The sequence below is a fragment of the Podarcis muralis genome, chromosome Z, assembly GCF_964188315.1.
Source record: "Podarcis muralis chromosome Z, rPodMur119.hap1.1, whole genome shotgun sequence".
In the NCBI taxonomy this organism is placed as follows: Eukaryota; Metazoa; Chordata; class Lepidosauria; order Squamata; family Lacertidae; genus Podarcis; species Podarcis muralis.
In genome coordinates, this window is record NC_135673.1 from 1,559,025 (window position 1) to 1,575,642 (window position 16,618).

Here is a 16,618-nt window from a genome sequence, read left to right on the forward strand (position 1 = left end):
TCGGAACAGCAAAAATGGCTAGGTGTTTGATGTGCTGGTTATTTTCCACCACCCGCTTCTTCCAGGCAGACATTTTTCTAAACATTTCTGTCGCCTCTGAGATATCAGTTTGGCACTTTTGAGCAGGAAGTACTCCAAAACTGAAAGTTATCTCTCAGGCCTGTATTCTGTGTTGTGGAACATTTTCTTCTCTTATCCTGGCTGTGTAGAGTTCTGTGAAAATCTGTTGAATAACCTTTTGGATTTGGGAAGGATATTTGTCCAAATTAATTATTCTGGAGTCTCAGACTTTCTTTTTTCTTTTAAATTGATTTTTAATTTCAAGTAACAAAACATACCCATACAAAATAGAACTCAGTAGTTGTACAGAAAAGGGAGAAAAAATAGTGGCTTCTGATTGTAGTTTTAGATGTTCCAAGAAAGGCAGTCAAATGAAAGTGTGTCTCCATAAGGTTCTGTGAGTTGATCAAGGGTGAAAATCATGCTCAATTGTCTTAACAAAGTCAATAAAATGATACCATGTCATCTAGGAGGTGTGGGTCTTCCCTCCCCCAACTAACATTTTATTTATGGAATGGTTAATTTGCCCATAATATGCCTAATGTCACATACTCGCAGAATCCAGGCTTTAAAAAGATTTGCATTTAAAAAATTTTACTTTTTTTTGCTATCACCAGTCTAGCTACAGTTAATAAATGGAGGATGAGGTCTTTATTGGTTATGTTATCTATCGGAGGAGTAAAATAAGATAGTAGGGCCGATTTCGGTTTAGTTCTAGTGATTATCCCTTCTTTTGCTTCATTGTTTGATAAACTTTTTTTGCAAAAGGAAATAATTTTTGGACAAAACCACCACATGTGTACTCCAGAGCCAGGTAAATTGCTTTCCCACCAGCAAAGTTTGGATGTGTTACGATTAATTCCATATAATATGGCCAGGCACATGTACCAGTGATGTGCTATCTTCAAAGCATTTTCTTAATTTATAATTGAGACAGATCCAAATGTTAGTTTATTCCAAATTTGTTCCCATAGCGGTTCCTCTAATTCTCCAAAATCTTTCCCCTGTTTTATTCTTGATGAAGTGAGAGGATGGGCAGGCAATTGTGTGAGGATTTTACATAGTTGGAAGATGATACCCTTTCCCAGTGGGTTGGTTGTGTTGAGTAGTTGCTCAGAACCATTTAAGCTGCATAATGCTTGAGTCCTTTTAGTTGGCTGATTTAGAAAATGTATAATCTGGTGTATCTCTAACCAGCCACATGGTATATCTCCCAATATAAAATTCATTTCTGGAGCTGAAGGAGTCTTTTGATTAGTGTAGATTAGAAGAAGTCTCTGAGTTTATATAATCCTACCTAACAAATGAGCCTTATTTGGCTGCTGTGCGAAAGGAAGAGTGTTGAGCTCTTGAGACTAAAGGGGAATCAAAAGGTAAAAGTTTCAGTCTCCATTCCTTTCATATGGTCAAATCTGATTTTAGTAAGGGCTTAATGTCTTCTAGTGTCTTCTTGCTCATTTTTCTGAAAAGGAAGAGATCACATCAAGTCTTGACCTCTATCATCATCCATTTTTAACCAAGGGACCTGGTCTGAGCCTTGTAAAATCAAAAGGATATTGTGTAAGTGAGTGGAGTCTTTATACCATTTTAGCTTAGGTATTGCTATACCTCCTCCTTTCTTGATTCTATAAAGGGCTTTATGAGGTAGCCAAGGTCTCTTGTTGGCAAGAATAAAATTTAGTAGATTTTTTTTGCCAGCTATTGACGTGACAGATGGGTATGCTTATTTGTAGGACTCGGAGAGAGTAAAGAAGTTGCGCTAAGATCAGTGAGTCTGCTGATGTGGAAGGCAGTCTATGTTTCTTGTGTTTGCATTTGTCCATCCATAAATCTGTGTTTTAAAAATAATCTGCATAAAATTTGGATTTAAGTAGGCATTTCTAAACTTACTGTCTCTCTAAACATACTTTTTCGATATATTCAGAATCCTTTTCTTAAAAGCTGAAAACTGTGTTGGAACATTTGGGAGTTCACACATTTGTCTGGAAGGTACAGATCAGTTTGCTGGGAAGTCTGAATTCCACAAGGTGGTTGGATATTTTGAAGGTTATCATTCTCAACAATCATGTCTAAGAAATAACTGCTTATACAGTCAAACCTTGGTTCCTGAACAGCTCTGTTTTGGAATGCTTTGGCTCCCAAATGCCGAAAACCCAGTTTTCAAACGTTTTTTCAAAAGCTGAACTTCCGACGCGGCTTCTGCTTGAGTGCAGGAAGCTCCTGCAGCCAATTGGAAGCTGCACCCTGGTTTTCGAACGGTTTCAGGAGTCGAATGGACTCCTGGAACGGATTACGTTCGACAACCCAGGTTTGACTGTACAGTGGTACCTCTGTTTGCGAACGGGATCTGTTCCGGAGGCCCGTTCGCAACCTGAAAAGAATGCAACCCGCGTCTGTGCATCTGTGCACGCGCGGGTCACAATTCGCCGCTTCTGCACATGCGTGTGAATGTGTGTGACGTCATTTTGCGCGTCTGCACATGTGTGAGCGGCGAAACCCAAAAGTAACCCTTTCCGGTACTTCTGGGTCGCCGCGGGACGCAACCTGAAAACGTTCAATCTGAAGCAAACATAACATGAGGTATGACTGTATATGATATTCAGTAGTGAGTCTCTTGACCATCTGCATGATGGCTTATTTGGTATTGTTCCTTTTGCCTCAGGATTAAGAAGAAGAAAAAACACCACAAAACAAAACTGATGTTGCAAATGTTAGATTTATTTGAAGTGACATTTTATGGGATCAGGGAATTTTTATGGGAAATATATTATGGGATCAGGGATTAAGTGTAAAGGGAACTTCCGGCACTTTTATAACAATTAAAGATCCAACTTTAGCCAATCTTGTAACTTTCTAGCCCCTGTTCAGTATTTTTCTCTCACTTTGATTCCTTTTTAAGGAACTTTTGGTTTCCTGCACAACTTCTTTTGTTTTTCCCCCTTGGTAAACTGTTGCTGCATCCCAATAAGTTCTACTACAGAGCTTCAGCATCACAATTTATTATTTGCATTCTTTTCTCCTTGCTTTATCTTGAAGACTGCAGCTACAATATGAGTAGCTTTTACATGCTTTATACTACCCCCCCCCCTAATAGATCCTTGGGAGGGTGTTCAGTTTCATAGCAGGGCTTCTTCATCACTGTTCTCATGATCATTGCAACTCCACGAGTTGAGATATTGCATGGAGCCCCAGACTGAGGGAGGTTGAGAGTTATTTTGTGTTTCTTCCATTTGCGAATTATTGCACCGACTGTGGTCACCTTCTCACCAAGCTGCTTAGCAATAGTCTTGTAGCCCAGTCCAGCCTTGTGCAGGTCTACAATCTTGTCCCTGGCATCCTTGGACAGCTCTTTGGTCTTGGTCATGGTGGCTATTTTGGAATCTGCTGGATTGATTGCTTCTGTCGACAGGTGTCTTTTGTACAGGTACTGTACTGTAATGAGCTGGGATTACAGGTAAGACCTCTTCCTTACAGCAGGTGCTTCTAATCTCAGCTCGTTACATACAGTGAAGATACCAGGTAGATCTCCTATTACACTTTCATATTGCTTGTACTATGTCAGCAAAGCAAATATTTTACTACTCCCAATTTTCTATAGAACTTCACATATTTTACAGCTGATACACCAGTCATAGGCAAACTCTGGCCCTCCAGATGTTTGGGATTACAATTCCCATCATCCCTGACCACTGGTCCTGTTAGCTAGGGATGATGGGAGTTGTAGTCCCAAACATCTGAAGAGCCGGAGTTTGACATTTGATCAAAGGATGTCTGCTGGGCAGATCGTATGATGGTTTTAGTAATTTAAAAGCTTCCTGCCAGTGTGCATTTCTTGACAGTGGTATTCCAGAAGAATATACTGGTCTTGCAAGAGCTTGGTCAATTCCCCCCCCCCCCCCGATCTTCACGTGTCACCTTGCCCACAAATAAAGCTATTGAGTATTTTTGGGATGAGGTTGTTTACCTGAGGATGCTGACTGGGCAACCATTTGTGAAATTGCTGATGTTGCAGAAGGAGTAGAAAGGAGACTTCTGGAATGAGAACATTGGGGAAAGCAACTTGTACTTTCATCATTATGGTCCATTTTGCTGAGGAGGGAGAATAATTTTATAACTAGCTTGCGGGTAAGCACTAAGCTACCGGTGATGGTGGCTTGCAATAGGACTTGGACACAGGCTACTTGAAAGTCTGTATCTCCCTATATGAACCTGCCCAGGTGTTAAGAACCTCAGGTGAGTGTTTCTCTTGGTTCTGTCAACATCAGATACATGGTTGATGGTGACAGTGGGCTAGTGCCAATTGGACTGGAGGCGGTGGCATGAATGGTGTCCTGCTCCTGTGCTGGTCATGGAGGAACAAACATTGTGGCTAGTACAGAATTCCTGGTCACCTAAGTTTGCTAGGTGAATTGTTTAAATATATATGGCTTAGATTAATAATAGATTTGTAGAGCTGGAAGGGACCACAAGTGTGGGGCTCAGACCCTTGACCCTGAGATTAAGAGTCTCATTCTCTACCAACTGAACTGACTTCCTCAAGGTAGCTGCTCTTGGCAGATTCTAGGTTTTGATTGCAAGACTTAGTGTTTTAGATTTCAGAGGTCAAGTTTTGGGATCTCAAACCTAGCAGAGCAACAAGTGAGCTTCGTGAAGATTCAGATCTTACATCCATGCACTTTTTGCCAAAGGCTGCAATGCTGACGCCCCCCCCCCAAAAAAAGTCGTTTCCTCCTGGAAGCCAAATCTTCCAATGCTGGCTGTAGCTGATGGAGTCCAGCAGCATTTGGGAGGCCACAGGTGCCTATCCCTGATGTGTAACTTGTATGGGCTTCCTTTTGTACAAGGGATTTCATAAATTACGAGTGTAGTCATGTTCGTAACCTTCCTGTGTGCTAGGCAAGTTGTGGAACTGGTACTGTGGAGGTTACGATTTCTGGGGAGGTTTGGCACGCAAGGTCTTGAGTTGAAGGATCATTTGAGCAGAATAAAAAGTTTGGTTTATTTTTCCAGTGGCAAAGCTCCAGCTATTTTTGCCTGTGTCAGCTCTCTAGATGTTCCCAGCGCTGTGGCCTTCTTGTTTTCTAGTTGCAGGGCTGCACTGAGCCATAGCTGGCACACAAAGGCAAGCAATTGTTACTTCGTGCTTGCAGTGTCAACACTGCATTGCAGACCACAGTACTGCATTAGTAAGCAGCACACACTAAACAGTGGTTTGTAGGGACAGCCACATATAGGATTGGGTTTCACACTGAGCTGGACACACTAGTTTCCCCTGTCAAGGACATACTGGGTTCAAAAAGATCGAATATAAGAGCCTTACTCATCTGACCAAGAGTCCCATCTCTTCCAGCATTTGGTTTCCAACACTGGCCAACCAGATGACTTTGTGAAGCCCAGCCTAAACAGGGCATGAAGGCAGCAGCAATTCCCTGTGGTTTGTTCCCAGCACCCTGCTGCATATGGCCTCTTAGTGTGGATTTCCCATTTAGATATTGTGGGTAATATTGTTAGATGACTTCTTTGTGAGTTTGTCCATGCATCATCTCTTTAAAGCCTAATGGACATCACAGCAAAACATGTAGGCAATGACGTTTGAAAGCTATCAGAGATAGGCTCTGGCACGTATAATAAGCGGTTTGAGGGGCCAGTTTGTAATATGACGAAAGCAGGTCACGGCTGTCATCCACCCGAAATGTCACCAGTTATTTTTTTCATCTCTCTCCTCCTTTTCTGATACCACGTTTTCCTTTTTGTGTTGTCACATTTCTGCTTCTTTCTCTTGCTAGAGCAAAATGTCCTAAATGAAAGCTTTCTCTGTCAGGGTGAGATAACATTTTGTCAGGTAGAGGAGAGATTGGAGAGCAGCGCTCTATACATCTCTGAGCTCCGTGGTGGGAGGGCAGGATGAAAAGGCACGAGTGCTGCTCCTTGCGTGAACCCCCTTTCTATTGGATGTCAGCTGTACACTTTGAGTCTGTTTGTAGGTTAATTATGGTGGTGGCATAAAAGCATTTTCCAAGTTATTTGTATGCTTCTGGCAGCAATGTCTCATTTTTAAGCATTGGTGGGGGGTAGGAGGAGGTAATTGTAGAAATAAATCCCAACCCACATGTAGGCGCACTTTTGCTTGCTTTCATTGACAATAGTTTATTATACAACAGCTGATGCATTTAGTATTTGTGGATTCCCTTAATTGATGACTGTACTAGTTTCAGAGCAGAGCTCTCGCAAGTGAAGACAATAGGTCAGTGTCTACTCTTCATGCATAAATAGCCGGAGACATGCCGATTGTGTCTGAAGGGTAGGATTCGTTGTTCCCGTGGAGTAGTAATCTTTCCCATGAATGGAGGCTTGGTCAGCCGGTCGAAGGTGGATTGTGCTTTTCCTTGTCCTGCATCCTGCTGATTCAGAGGCTTGTGTTTGCATCAATTAAGTACATGCGCAAGGAAGAACAGGGCCAGCGGTTCCTTTCACAATACGGGGATACTCTAAAATGTGCTTCAGCAGTGAGTTATAAAGCACATGTACTGTAGCTCTTTCTTGAAGATCCAGTTCTTACAATGCCAAACAAAACATAAGAAAAGTAAACAATTATCCCATTAATTTCAGCAGACATATTTTATTTCACTTTCTCTTACTTGCAATTACCCCTCCCCCTTTTTGCCTCTGTTGTTGTGATAGGCCGTAACGGAGGCTTGCAGCCTGCAACTGTGCTAAACAGTTGGGAAGAAAGTAGCGTTTCATTTTGTTTCAGTTCGTAGCATGTTCCCAGAATTTTTGCATAGAGTTGTAAGAATTCGAGTTTCCCTGCTCAGTTCTGTGTTTTTGGAAAGGGAGGAAATACTGAGAGCAGGGTTAACCTGTGATGATGTGGAGGAAGCCAGAATGGCTTGGCAAATGATGTTCTGTTGTATACTCAGATGAGCTCCCCTTTTACACAGCCAGACCCGTCCCAAAGGCCCGGGGTGGGTGACAATAAGTTTTTAAAAAGACATATGCATAATGAAAATTGAACTATGAACAGCTGTAAATAGCCAAGTGGTCACAGTTTTTATAGTTCTCAGCGAATTCAGATGGTAGTTTCAATTTTCTAAAGACTTACGAATATCAGCAATCATGTTATTTTACTGGCGTGTTGCACCTTGATGCAGGGAGAGGAGCCTTTAAAAGGTAAGCAGCAGCACAGAGCCTCCAAATTCCAGCTGGAGAGATGCAATTTTTCCGATATGGATGATCTTAAGCATAAGCCACATTGTTGAAACTCTGGCCTTGTGGTTGAAGGGTGCACCAAAACATCTCTTTCGATTTGCTGGATTTTGGTATCCAAGTGACACGGAAATGGTCACAGAAAAGAGCAGTCATAAACATGCAGCGGATTCCCACCCTGTCAGCTGGAAAATTAAATCAGGTTCCAGTTTGGGATTAACACCGAGGCTGCAGGGAAGGGCAGGTAGTGTCTTAAATGGCATGAAATTGCAGAATGCGATTAAAACCCCCACAAATTTCTGCTTTAAGGTCTTTGTTAAGGATGTTTCCCTACTGCTGGGCATTAACAATGGTCTGCATTAACAAATATATTAACTGAATTTGGCAAATTAAAGCTCAGTTGGATATGTGATAAATAGTGGAAGGCACTAGGTCATGAACACACTAGATCTATTACTCCAAAAGGAGTTTATATAAGCAGTTTAATGCTGTTTTGCAGTCGTCCTGTCTCCAGAATGTGTTATATGAAGGAACAAAAGTCCAGTTTGAGGTGAAATACCACGCACAAACTAGCCTGATCTAATTTTGATCCTTTTTTGAATGTTCAGGGTAAGCTGTAAACCCTTTTAAAACCTGTAGATTAAAAGACACACATAAGACAGCAGGGTCAGGGAAAGTAAGCTGAAATTTTCTTCTTAGTAAGCTTGCATAGGATTGTGTTGCATATGTAGTGGTACCTCCAGTTGCGCACGGGATCCGTTCCAGAGCTCCGGTCGGATCCTGAGGAATGTGCAATTGGAGGTGCGTGTTCTGCGCATGTGTGCGGCGCGGTAGTGAAACCATGCGTGCAGGGTGAAACCTGGAAAAATACTTCCAGGTTTGCCGCGTGCGTAACCCGAAGGATATGCAACCAAAGGTGTGCGTATCCACAGGTACCACTGTATAATGCAAAACTGGAACTCAGCATGTGGACAAAGTGAAGAGGCAAAGCACTGGCCACATAACTGAGAGGTTGCTAGTATTCCCTTATTTAAAACTAGAAATAGATTGTTTAAAAGGAGAACAGAAGCCGGTCTGAATTTCAAAATTCAGCCACCAGATCTTGCCTCTGCCAGCTTATATAACCAGCATATTTTTATAATGCAGGAAGCATTCTCTCTCCCCAACTACCCACCCAAGAAAAGAATGAAACTGAAGGGACATTTTTGTATTCCCACTGGGGCAGTGAGCTAATTCATGTTTTACAGCACAAGAAAACAAAGCTTCTAATGGGAGACACAAATTGTTTTAAAATGTAGGCAGCCTTCTTAACTAATCTGTAAATGCTTTATTGGTGCAAACCCCACATTTTGGAAAGATCTCATTATGGCTTTTCCATGGTAATTTCTAAATGCCGTAATCCCCCCCTTTTTAAATTTTCCCACTTATTCATATATGTGGTATGAAGCTTAGATATATTTAAAACTTTGGGGCACATCAGAAACATTTGTCTGCACTTCTCTCCCGGAAGAAGAAAAAAGATATCCTGGTTTTAATGGCTTTCCAAACCATTGTTTAAGCATCACGTGGAGTTGGTCATCAGGGATGGAAAACCTGCAGTTCTCCAGACCTTGTTAGAGTACAGCTCCCTTCACCCTTGACCAATGGCAATGCTGACTGGGGCTGATGAAAGTTAAGAATCCAGCGACATTTGAAGGGCCACAGGGTTCCCATCCTTGGTCTAAACAGAGATTTACATTTATATATTCTAGAATTGATGCTTTTGAATTCTGGTGCTGGAGGAGACTTTTGAGAGTCCCATGGACTGCAAGAAGATCAAACGTATCCATTCTTAAGGAAATCAGACCTGAGTTCTCACTGGAAGGATCTTGAAGCTGAGGCTCCAAGACTTTGCCCCCCTCATGAGAAGATAAGATTCCCTGGAAAAGACCTGGATGTTGGGAAAGATGGAGGGCACAAGGAGAAGGGGACGACAGAGGACGAGATAGTGGGACAGTGTTCTCGAAGCTACTAACATGAGTCTGACCAAATTGCCGTAGGCAGTGGAAAACAGGAGTGCCTGGCGTGCTCTGGTCCAGGGGGTCACGAAGAGTCAGACACGACTAAACAACAAAATAGAAGTTCACAGTTGCAAGCATATCCTTTCATGAAGCTTTCCCTAGTCTGGTACCTTCCATATATTTTGAACTCAGGTTCCCATAAGCCTTGCCAGCACACTCATGCAGTCCAGAACATCAGGAAGGCACCAGGTTGGAGAACGTTATAGAGAAAGAGCCCTGATTAAAAACTTGGGCATTGGTTTGACGAGGTTCTTTGCTGTGGAGATCCAAGCTGTCATACCACTGTACTGTTATTTTTTAAATGCCCTCTGAATATTCAGTATACTTAAAATACATTTAAACTTGTGGGCTTGCTTGTGGGCTTCCCAGAAGGATTCACCGGGGCTCTGCTTATCATCTTTTATCCATGCATCATTGAAGCTACCTTGTGTCTAGAATTAATGAATCAGTTTTAAACACAAACCTTCATTAGAACACCTTTTTCATTGAGCCCTGGGTTTTTGCATGCAGACACACATGTTGAATGCCCAGAGTTTTACTTGGAGACACTCTCATTGAATTTTGATATGCTAGCTCCTCGTAACATTGCGCTTCTTGCATCATCATGCTTTTGAGGGCCACCGTTCATAGGTTAACCTTAGAATTATTAACTTCACCTAAACTGGCTGGTGGTACCAAATCATCCTTGGTTTTCGATGGGAAAATGTTTTTTTCGCTTGTGTTATTTTGCACATTTATATCCCTTCTTTCCTCCAGGGAGCTCAAAGCGGCTTACATTCTTCTCTACCCATTTTGTCTTCAAAACAATCCTGTGCGGTAGGTCAGGCTGAGAGTGACCGGCCCAGTGAGCTGAGTAGGGATTTGAACCCTTTTCCCCCAGGCCCCTAGTCTAGCACTCTGGCTACTGCATCACACGATCTCTCTGAGGAGAGGAGCAGTTTCCCCACTCTCTTCCTATGTTTGTAAAAGCCTCGGTTTGAGGGGTTTAGGAGCTGGGCCAAGAACCAAGAGCCAGCATAGTGTGGTGCTGAGCGTATCAGAGTAGGACTTGAGTCACCCAGGTTCTAAACCCCACTTAACCAGAAAATCTGAAAATATGAGGGGGTTGACATTAGCCCCGTCGTTCTCTTTCAGCCTGACCTAGCTCACAGAATTGTTGTGGGGATAAAATGTGGTTGTGGGAATCATATCTTGGGCTTCCTGAAGGAAGAGGGGGGTAGGGGATATAAATCCAATAAATAAAAATTCTGTAAGATATTCAGGAGTTAGGAGGGGTAACACAACAAGCTCCCTTTTCCTTCAATAAGACCACTGTTAAAGTAAAGGGTATGTTTGCTGGTTGCTTTCCCCCAGTATCTACATCTTGCTCTTCAGCCATGAACGCCTTAGGGTGGCTCGCAATTAATAAAAAATAGCACAATCCTTGTCCACATGCCACAAAAGAAAAAAAGGGCTGGGAAGAGGAAAACAAGCAAACTGTTCTAATATTACCTACCTGAAGCCTTTGAAAAAGCATAAGGGTTAGGAATATAATCATAGAATCATGCAGTTGGAAGGAGCCCCAAGGGCCATCTAGTCCAGCGCCCTGCAAGACAGGAATCTCAGCAGATGGCCACCCAACCCCTGCTTAAAAACCTCCGAGAAAGGAGAGTCCACAACCTCCCGAGGGAGACCGTTCCACTGTCAAACAACCCTTACTATCAGAAAGCTTTTCCTGATGTTGAGTCTGAATCTCCTTTCTTTATAACTTGAAGCCATTGATTCGAGTCCAGAACAGGAGAAAGCAAGTTTGCTCTTCCATGTGACAGCCCTTGAGATATTTGAAGATGGCTATTGTATCTCCTCTCAGTCTCCTCTTGTTTTCTTGTTCAATCTTGACTGCCTAGGTTAGTTCTGTATGTACTTCTTGCTAGCTTTAGTTTTTTCTTTTGATTGGTTTTTTAAAATTATTGTTCTTTGGAAACTGACTTAGGTTGTATTTTCAAAGTAAGGGAGTCCTGTGGAACAGGGTCTTAGGCATCTGTTCTTCTACATGGCTTGCATGGAGTGAAGGTTGCCAAGCAGCTCTGATGTGTACAGACCAAGTATTTGAAGAGGACATCCAATTCTTTATTGAGGTTGCATTGGTTCTGGTAGCTAACTTGGTGACTAAAGGAAGAGTAGGAGAGCAAGATGCACACTGACCTTTGTGTGGGAGGTTGTGCTGGATTGAGTGGGGAGTGGCAGGGAAAGGAAGTGTCCATCGTTGAATGACAGAGCACCTGCTTTTCACCCAGAAACTCAGGGTGCGCCCTCTGGCATCTCCAGCATGAAGGATGTTGAGTAGCAGGGCTTCCTAGAGGCAGTTGGTTGACCACTGTGAGTTTAGAATGCTGGACTAGTCAAAACATTTAGTCTGATGTACAAGAGCCCTTCTTGCGTTGTTTTGGCTGCCCATGTAGGGCAGCTACAGAAGAAACCCCTACCTGAATGTTGGGAAGAAGAATGTGCTTTGTAGCACATGAATGTGTTACTATGAAATAGGAGGAAGTCCCATATCATAAAAGTAGAGGTATTGCAAAGATCCCCTGTTGTGGAGTTCTGTGTGTACTCCTACGTGTCCATCAGTGCACAAGTGCAAAGTTGGCTTCTCCGTTCACTTCAAAGGAGGGACAAAGGGGGTTCACAAAGTAGACTCACACAACTCACACTGTGTGTAAGTTGGGTGTGCCTAAACCAGGCATGTTCAAAGTCCGTCTCGGGGGCCTAATCCGGCCCGCTGGCCTCTGTGGCAGTTTATTTCCTGAGGTAAAACCAAAAAAAAACCTCAACAATTCCAACCCTAAAAAAAGCTCAACAAGTTTGGTTGGCCCTTCGGTTGGCCCTCACAGCCCTTCACTTCATCCAATCTGTCCCTCTTTGAAAAAAGTTTGGACACCACTGGAACCCTTTGAATTCAGTAGGGTTGGGTATACTTCACTTTCACTGGACCGTCAATAGTCCATATGCTTTTCTGAAACCAGCTCGCTCATGCTACTCTCTGCAGACTGTTAACCGAAAGTGCTACAGTACAACACATATATTTAGCAATCTTTTAATTTTTTCTTTGGAAGCTGTAAGAGTAGAGTGGAAGATTTGAGTTAAAATATCTTGAAGGCAACTCCAGGGATGACCACTAGAATAAGTAGCCAAAACAATGAAAGATATAAAGAAGACTGGATACTATTTACAGAATATATGGAAAAGCGTTATAAGCAAAAAATTTACCTAGCAGGATGGTAAATTTTTCAGCAGAGTAAGAAATAAATAAAGTATATAAAAGTGGTGGCGATAGATGGGGTGAACTAAGAAAACACAAAGAAAAAAAGGGGTTAAAAGGAACCATGGAAAGAGAGGATAGGAAGTCAAGGAATGTTTTCTGATATTCTGTTGATTATTTAAAATCTTTGAAAGGAAATACTTTTCTTTGTTGTATTGTTTTTGTTTATGCTTTGGAATGTTATCAGAAAAGCAAATGAATAAAATATGTAAAAATATATATATTGAAGGCTAATCTATTTCATAACTGATGATTGTGAGTCTAATATTCTGCCATCTTCTGGATAAGTTACTTTATGTCTTGATCTCCCTCTTCCCCTCCCTGTGCAAAGGCTCCCTCTCAAGTCCAAATGCACAATTGAAGGACTGTGATCAAACTTGCATCCACATGGAAAATTTAATAGCAGCTTCCATCAGTTAGCTTGCTTTCTTTCTTTTTTAAGTACCCTGACTGTACATCTTAAATACTTTGTTGAAAGCAAGTATAGTTTAGTGAAAATTCTGCATCTGCTAACAATTGAACCTGCCAATTAACCAATTTATTAGCAAAACAAACTTTGCCTGTGAGGGAGCTAGGGTGGGTTTGTTTTTTTAAGTATATGATGTATACATCATAAAATTATTCTCTGCCCCACAAGCCTTAACTCTGTCAGAGGGGAGCAGTAATTGAGCAGTAAAGATTGTTTACAAATCCCTGCTCCCTCCATAATGATCAAAACTTGTGGAAACATTTTTTTGTTTGTTGCAGAAATGGAAAGCATCTGGTTAACAATGCATCCTGCGTTGCAAGCCCAAAGAATTCAAAATGTGCTCACAATTGTGCCCAAATGTTGGTCTGACAACGGGCTCCCTGAATAAATGACAACTCCTTTGCAAAATTCAAGGCATCTAGTTTTTAATCTATTATTGTTGTAATTATAATTACACTGATAATACGGAACCTGGCAATCCTGGAAACACTGTTAGGAAAAGCAGATGGCCGCAACAGAGTTGTTTTGAGATGGTTTGTCATAGAAATTATTTCTGTCTGGGTTTTGTTTTTTGTTGCTTCTGTTCCATTTTATGCAATTGAACTTGTTCAGAACTACTGCTTCTTATGTCGCACTGCCATGTTTATCCTGAGAAATGATGGCGGGAGAACTCGTGGCTTTTTGGGGAGTGAGGGATGTTACTGGTATAATGAAGGCTTATGTTATTAGGGCTTCCTAATGTTAAAGTAGTTCAGTGCCACTTTAATTAGATATTTACCAATGATGATCCCTCCCACTTCAGTTTTTAAATAGTCCGCTTTCCCTTCTACCCACACACTTGAGTGAGATGGGGGAAAGCTATGATTGGGTCCCACTGAATTCTGCTGATGGGTTGCCTTTCCCCCACTTAAAGTCCAGTCCTGTAGTTGACTAAAGAGGTGTCTGATTAAAAATAAAGAGTCTAAGCACGATTGGGGCACTGTTCCCTTGCAGCACACGTAGCTGGCAATTTGCACCTGGTTAGGTTTTTGCATTAGATAACAGCCTAAAGTTAACAGTAGCATCAGGTCTCTCTAATTTCTTTTTTGTCTTTCTGGAAAGAGGGTAAAAGGAGAGCCTGGAGGAGTCCTTACTTCCTCTTATCAGTGCCTCAGCCTCAGCTGCCCTCCTTGGATCCCCTGCCAGGGCTGCTATCATCTTCTGATCAAATATTAATGTGTGATTCTCTGCTTGCTCACTAATCCAAAGCCAATTAATATTATCTGTCAATTATTTACAGATCCTGAGGTGCGGAGGCAGTTCCCAAAGGACTACAGTGACCAGGTTTGGAATGCGTAATTAATTTTTTACATGACAAAATTCATTTCAGGGTTGTTCAACGTATTATAGCTGTTCTTTTTCCCTTAAAAAACACAAAACAAAATAGAAAGCATTGGGGGGGCGGGCGGGCGAAAAGGGAATTGTGATTAGAAACTTAAGATTTTTTTTAAAAAAATGTATACACAACATGTAAACTTGCATGCATAAACTTGAATAGATGGCTTTGGTTCTCAATAAGGCTTTCCCAATTTCAGAATCTATTTTGAGAAAGCAAATTCATGAATTTCACTCCTTTAAAAAAAAGACTTACTTTGCCTTGGAGGTGCTGCAGGCTGCTGTTAGTTACAGAATCCTCATCTCGTTGTTTTAGGGTTTATGAGTTTACTTGGCATCACATCACTTTTTAAAAATTTCATGGTCACATCAAATCTGGCAGAATGATGGGATATAAAAAGGGGAGGGAGTGACTGCATGTAAAATGCCGTGGGAATTTTGCAATTAGTGCTCAGAGCAGAGGGGAAAGGGGACACATCCTGCTTTGCAAAATTCGTGTGGATGGCTGTGGTGACTGAAAGCTACTGCTGATCTTGATGGCTTCTTCCTCTTTCAAATGCATCTTGTTATAGAGTAATGTTGGGAGGGAGGGAGGGAGGGAAGTTTTATTTTTTGCTCCATCGGTGTACTTAGTACACTCTAGTTGTTTTTGCTAGGAAGCTCGACCTTTGGGAAGGCGTTTCGTGTCAGCCATTGCTAGTCTGGGTTGAAAATCGATCTCTGGACCAAATTCTCCTAATTGTTACAACCCTGAAAAATCTCCATTCAGCTGGGTGCGGTGAAGTTCGTACAGAAAGGCTCCCGTAATAGTCTTTATCAGGTTTTAGTTACATTTTCTTATGGGAGTGTTTGGTTCTGATCCTTTCCCTTCCTTCCCTCTCCCATTTAAAAAACGTTTCTGTTCCGTGGAAGGTGCAGCGGTGTCTCCTGCCTGCTGCTGCTGCTGCTGCTGAGCACGTCCCAGCGTGGGGCCCTCAGGGCGAACAGACCTTGTCTTGTAATGGTGTGTGCAGCGGACGGGACAATAGTCGCCCCTGATGCCTGCAGTCCTGGAGAGCCCCTGTAGTATTAATATAATTCTTTTAAAAAAACAACACCCCCCCCCCGGCATATTGCTTGAGTGCTTTTTGTTGCAGTTTTATAGTGCCTGTTCTCTCCCCCCCCCCCCCCCGTACTTGCACCATAGCGTTGAGGTGTGCAACAAAGCATCCTTTTGTAAACACACAAGTCCTCATTGCCATCTCGTGCCAATAATCTGTTAATAAATAGCTCCCTAAGTACACTCTGCAGCGTTGGGCCACAATGTGTGCTGAAAGAGCCGCTAGTCTATCATATGAAATGTAGTCGGATTAAGGGTCCCTCGGAGCTGTTGCTGTCTCTTGTGCCTGTGATCTATGGATTATAGGACTGTCTCATACATAAAATATTTTTCCTTTTTGTAAAACAACAACAAAAAAGGAGAGAAATCTTAGTATGCTGTAAACCACCTCTGAAGAAACGCAGTACAACCTACAGAAATCCAAAGATGCAAAGCTAATGTGCTGCTGGAACTTCCCTGATCTTTTTATTCAGCTCGTGCTTTTAAAAGATCTTTAAACAAACAAACAGACAAAAAGAAATGTGGACAATCAATTCAGGAGGTGGGGAAGGTAGCAGACTTCTCAACCTTAAACACACTAATTTCAGGTTCAGAGCGACCTTACTTTTGGTGCCTTTTTAAGGGGCTGGAAGAACGTAAACTGCGTTTAAGCCTTGAAGAGACACCGGGCGCTTGTGTGAACAAAACTAAGCAAGACTTATGGTCAGCATATCGTTTCTGAATGCTTGTGAAAGTGGTTCGGAAGCAGAAGATGGCCATTTCTAAACAAAATGAGGATTCTTTAATTTAGTTAGCAAATGTGGCAAACCTAAATGCCACATTTTTGAAGGTGTCAAGTATGTGTTATTCGTTAGCAGAGGGTGGAAAGTTGAACGGCAAACGCACTGCAGGGTTTCTTTTTATTATTTAGGCTCGGTCTGCAGCAAAGGTGGGAATGAAGTTGAAGTTTTAGGTGTGGTGGCCTTTTGAAGAAAAAAATCAAATTACTGTGGGGTCCCCCCCCTTGTAGCATACCTTTAAAAACAAAACGGTTCCTTTTGTTTTTATGTGAT

At 42.1% G+C, this 16,618-nt stretch overlaps 1 protein-coding gene across 12 annotated transcripts in view; it reads left to right on the top strand.

Annotated features, from left to right (window-relative positions):
* DENND1A (DENN domain containing 1A) overlaps positions 1 to 16,618 on the top strand; it is a 271,090-nt gene that overhangs the window by 50,764 nt on the left and 203,708 nt on the right. For all 12 annotated transcript variants that reach the window (XM_028716002.2, XM_077922279.1, XM_028715997.2 and 9 more), the window contains one exon: positions 14,373 to 14,416. In XM_028716002.2, the coding sequence (XP_028571835.2) occupies positions 14,373 to 14,416 (44 nt within the window). The remainder of the gene's footprint in view (positions 1 to 14,372; positions 14,417 to 16,618) is intronic.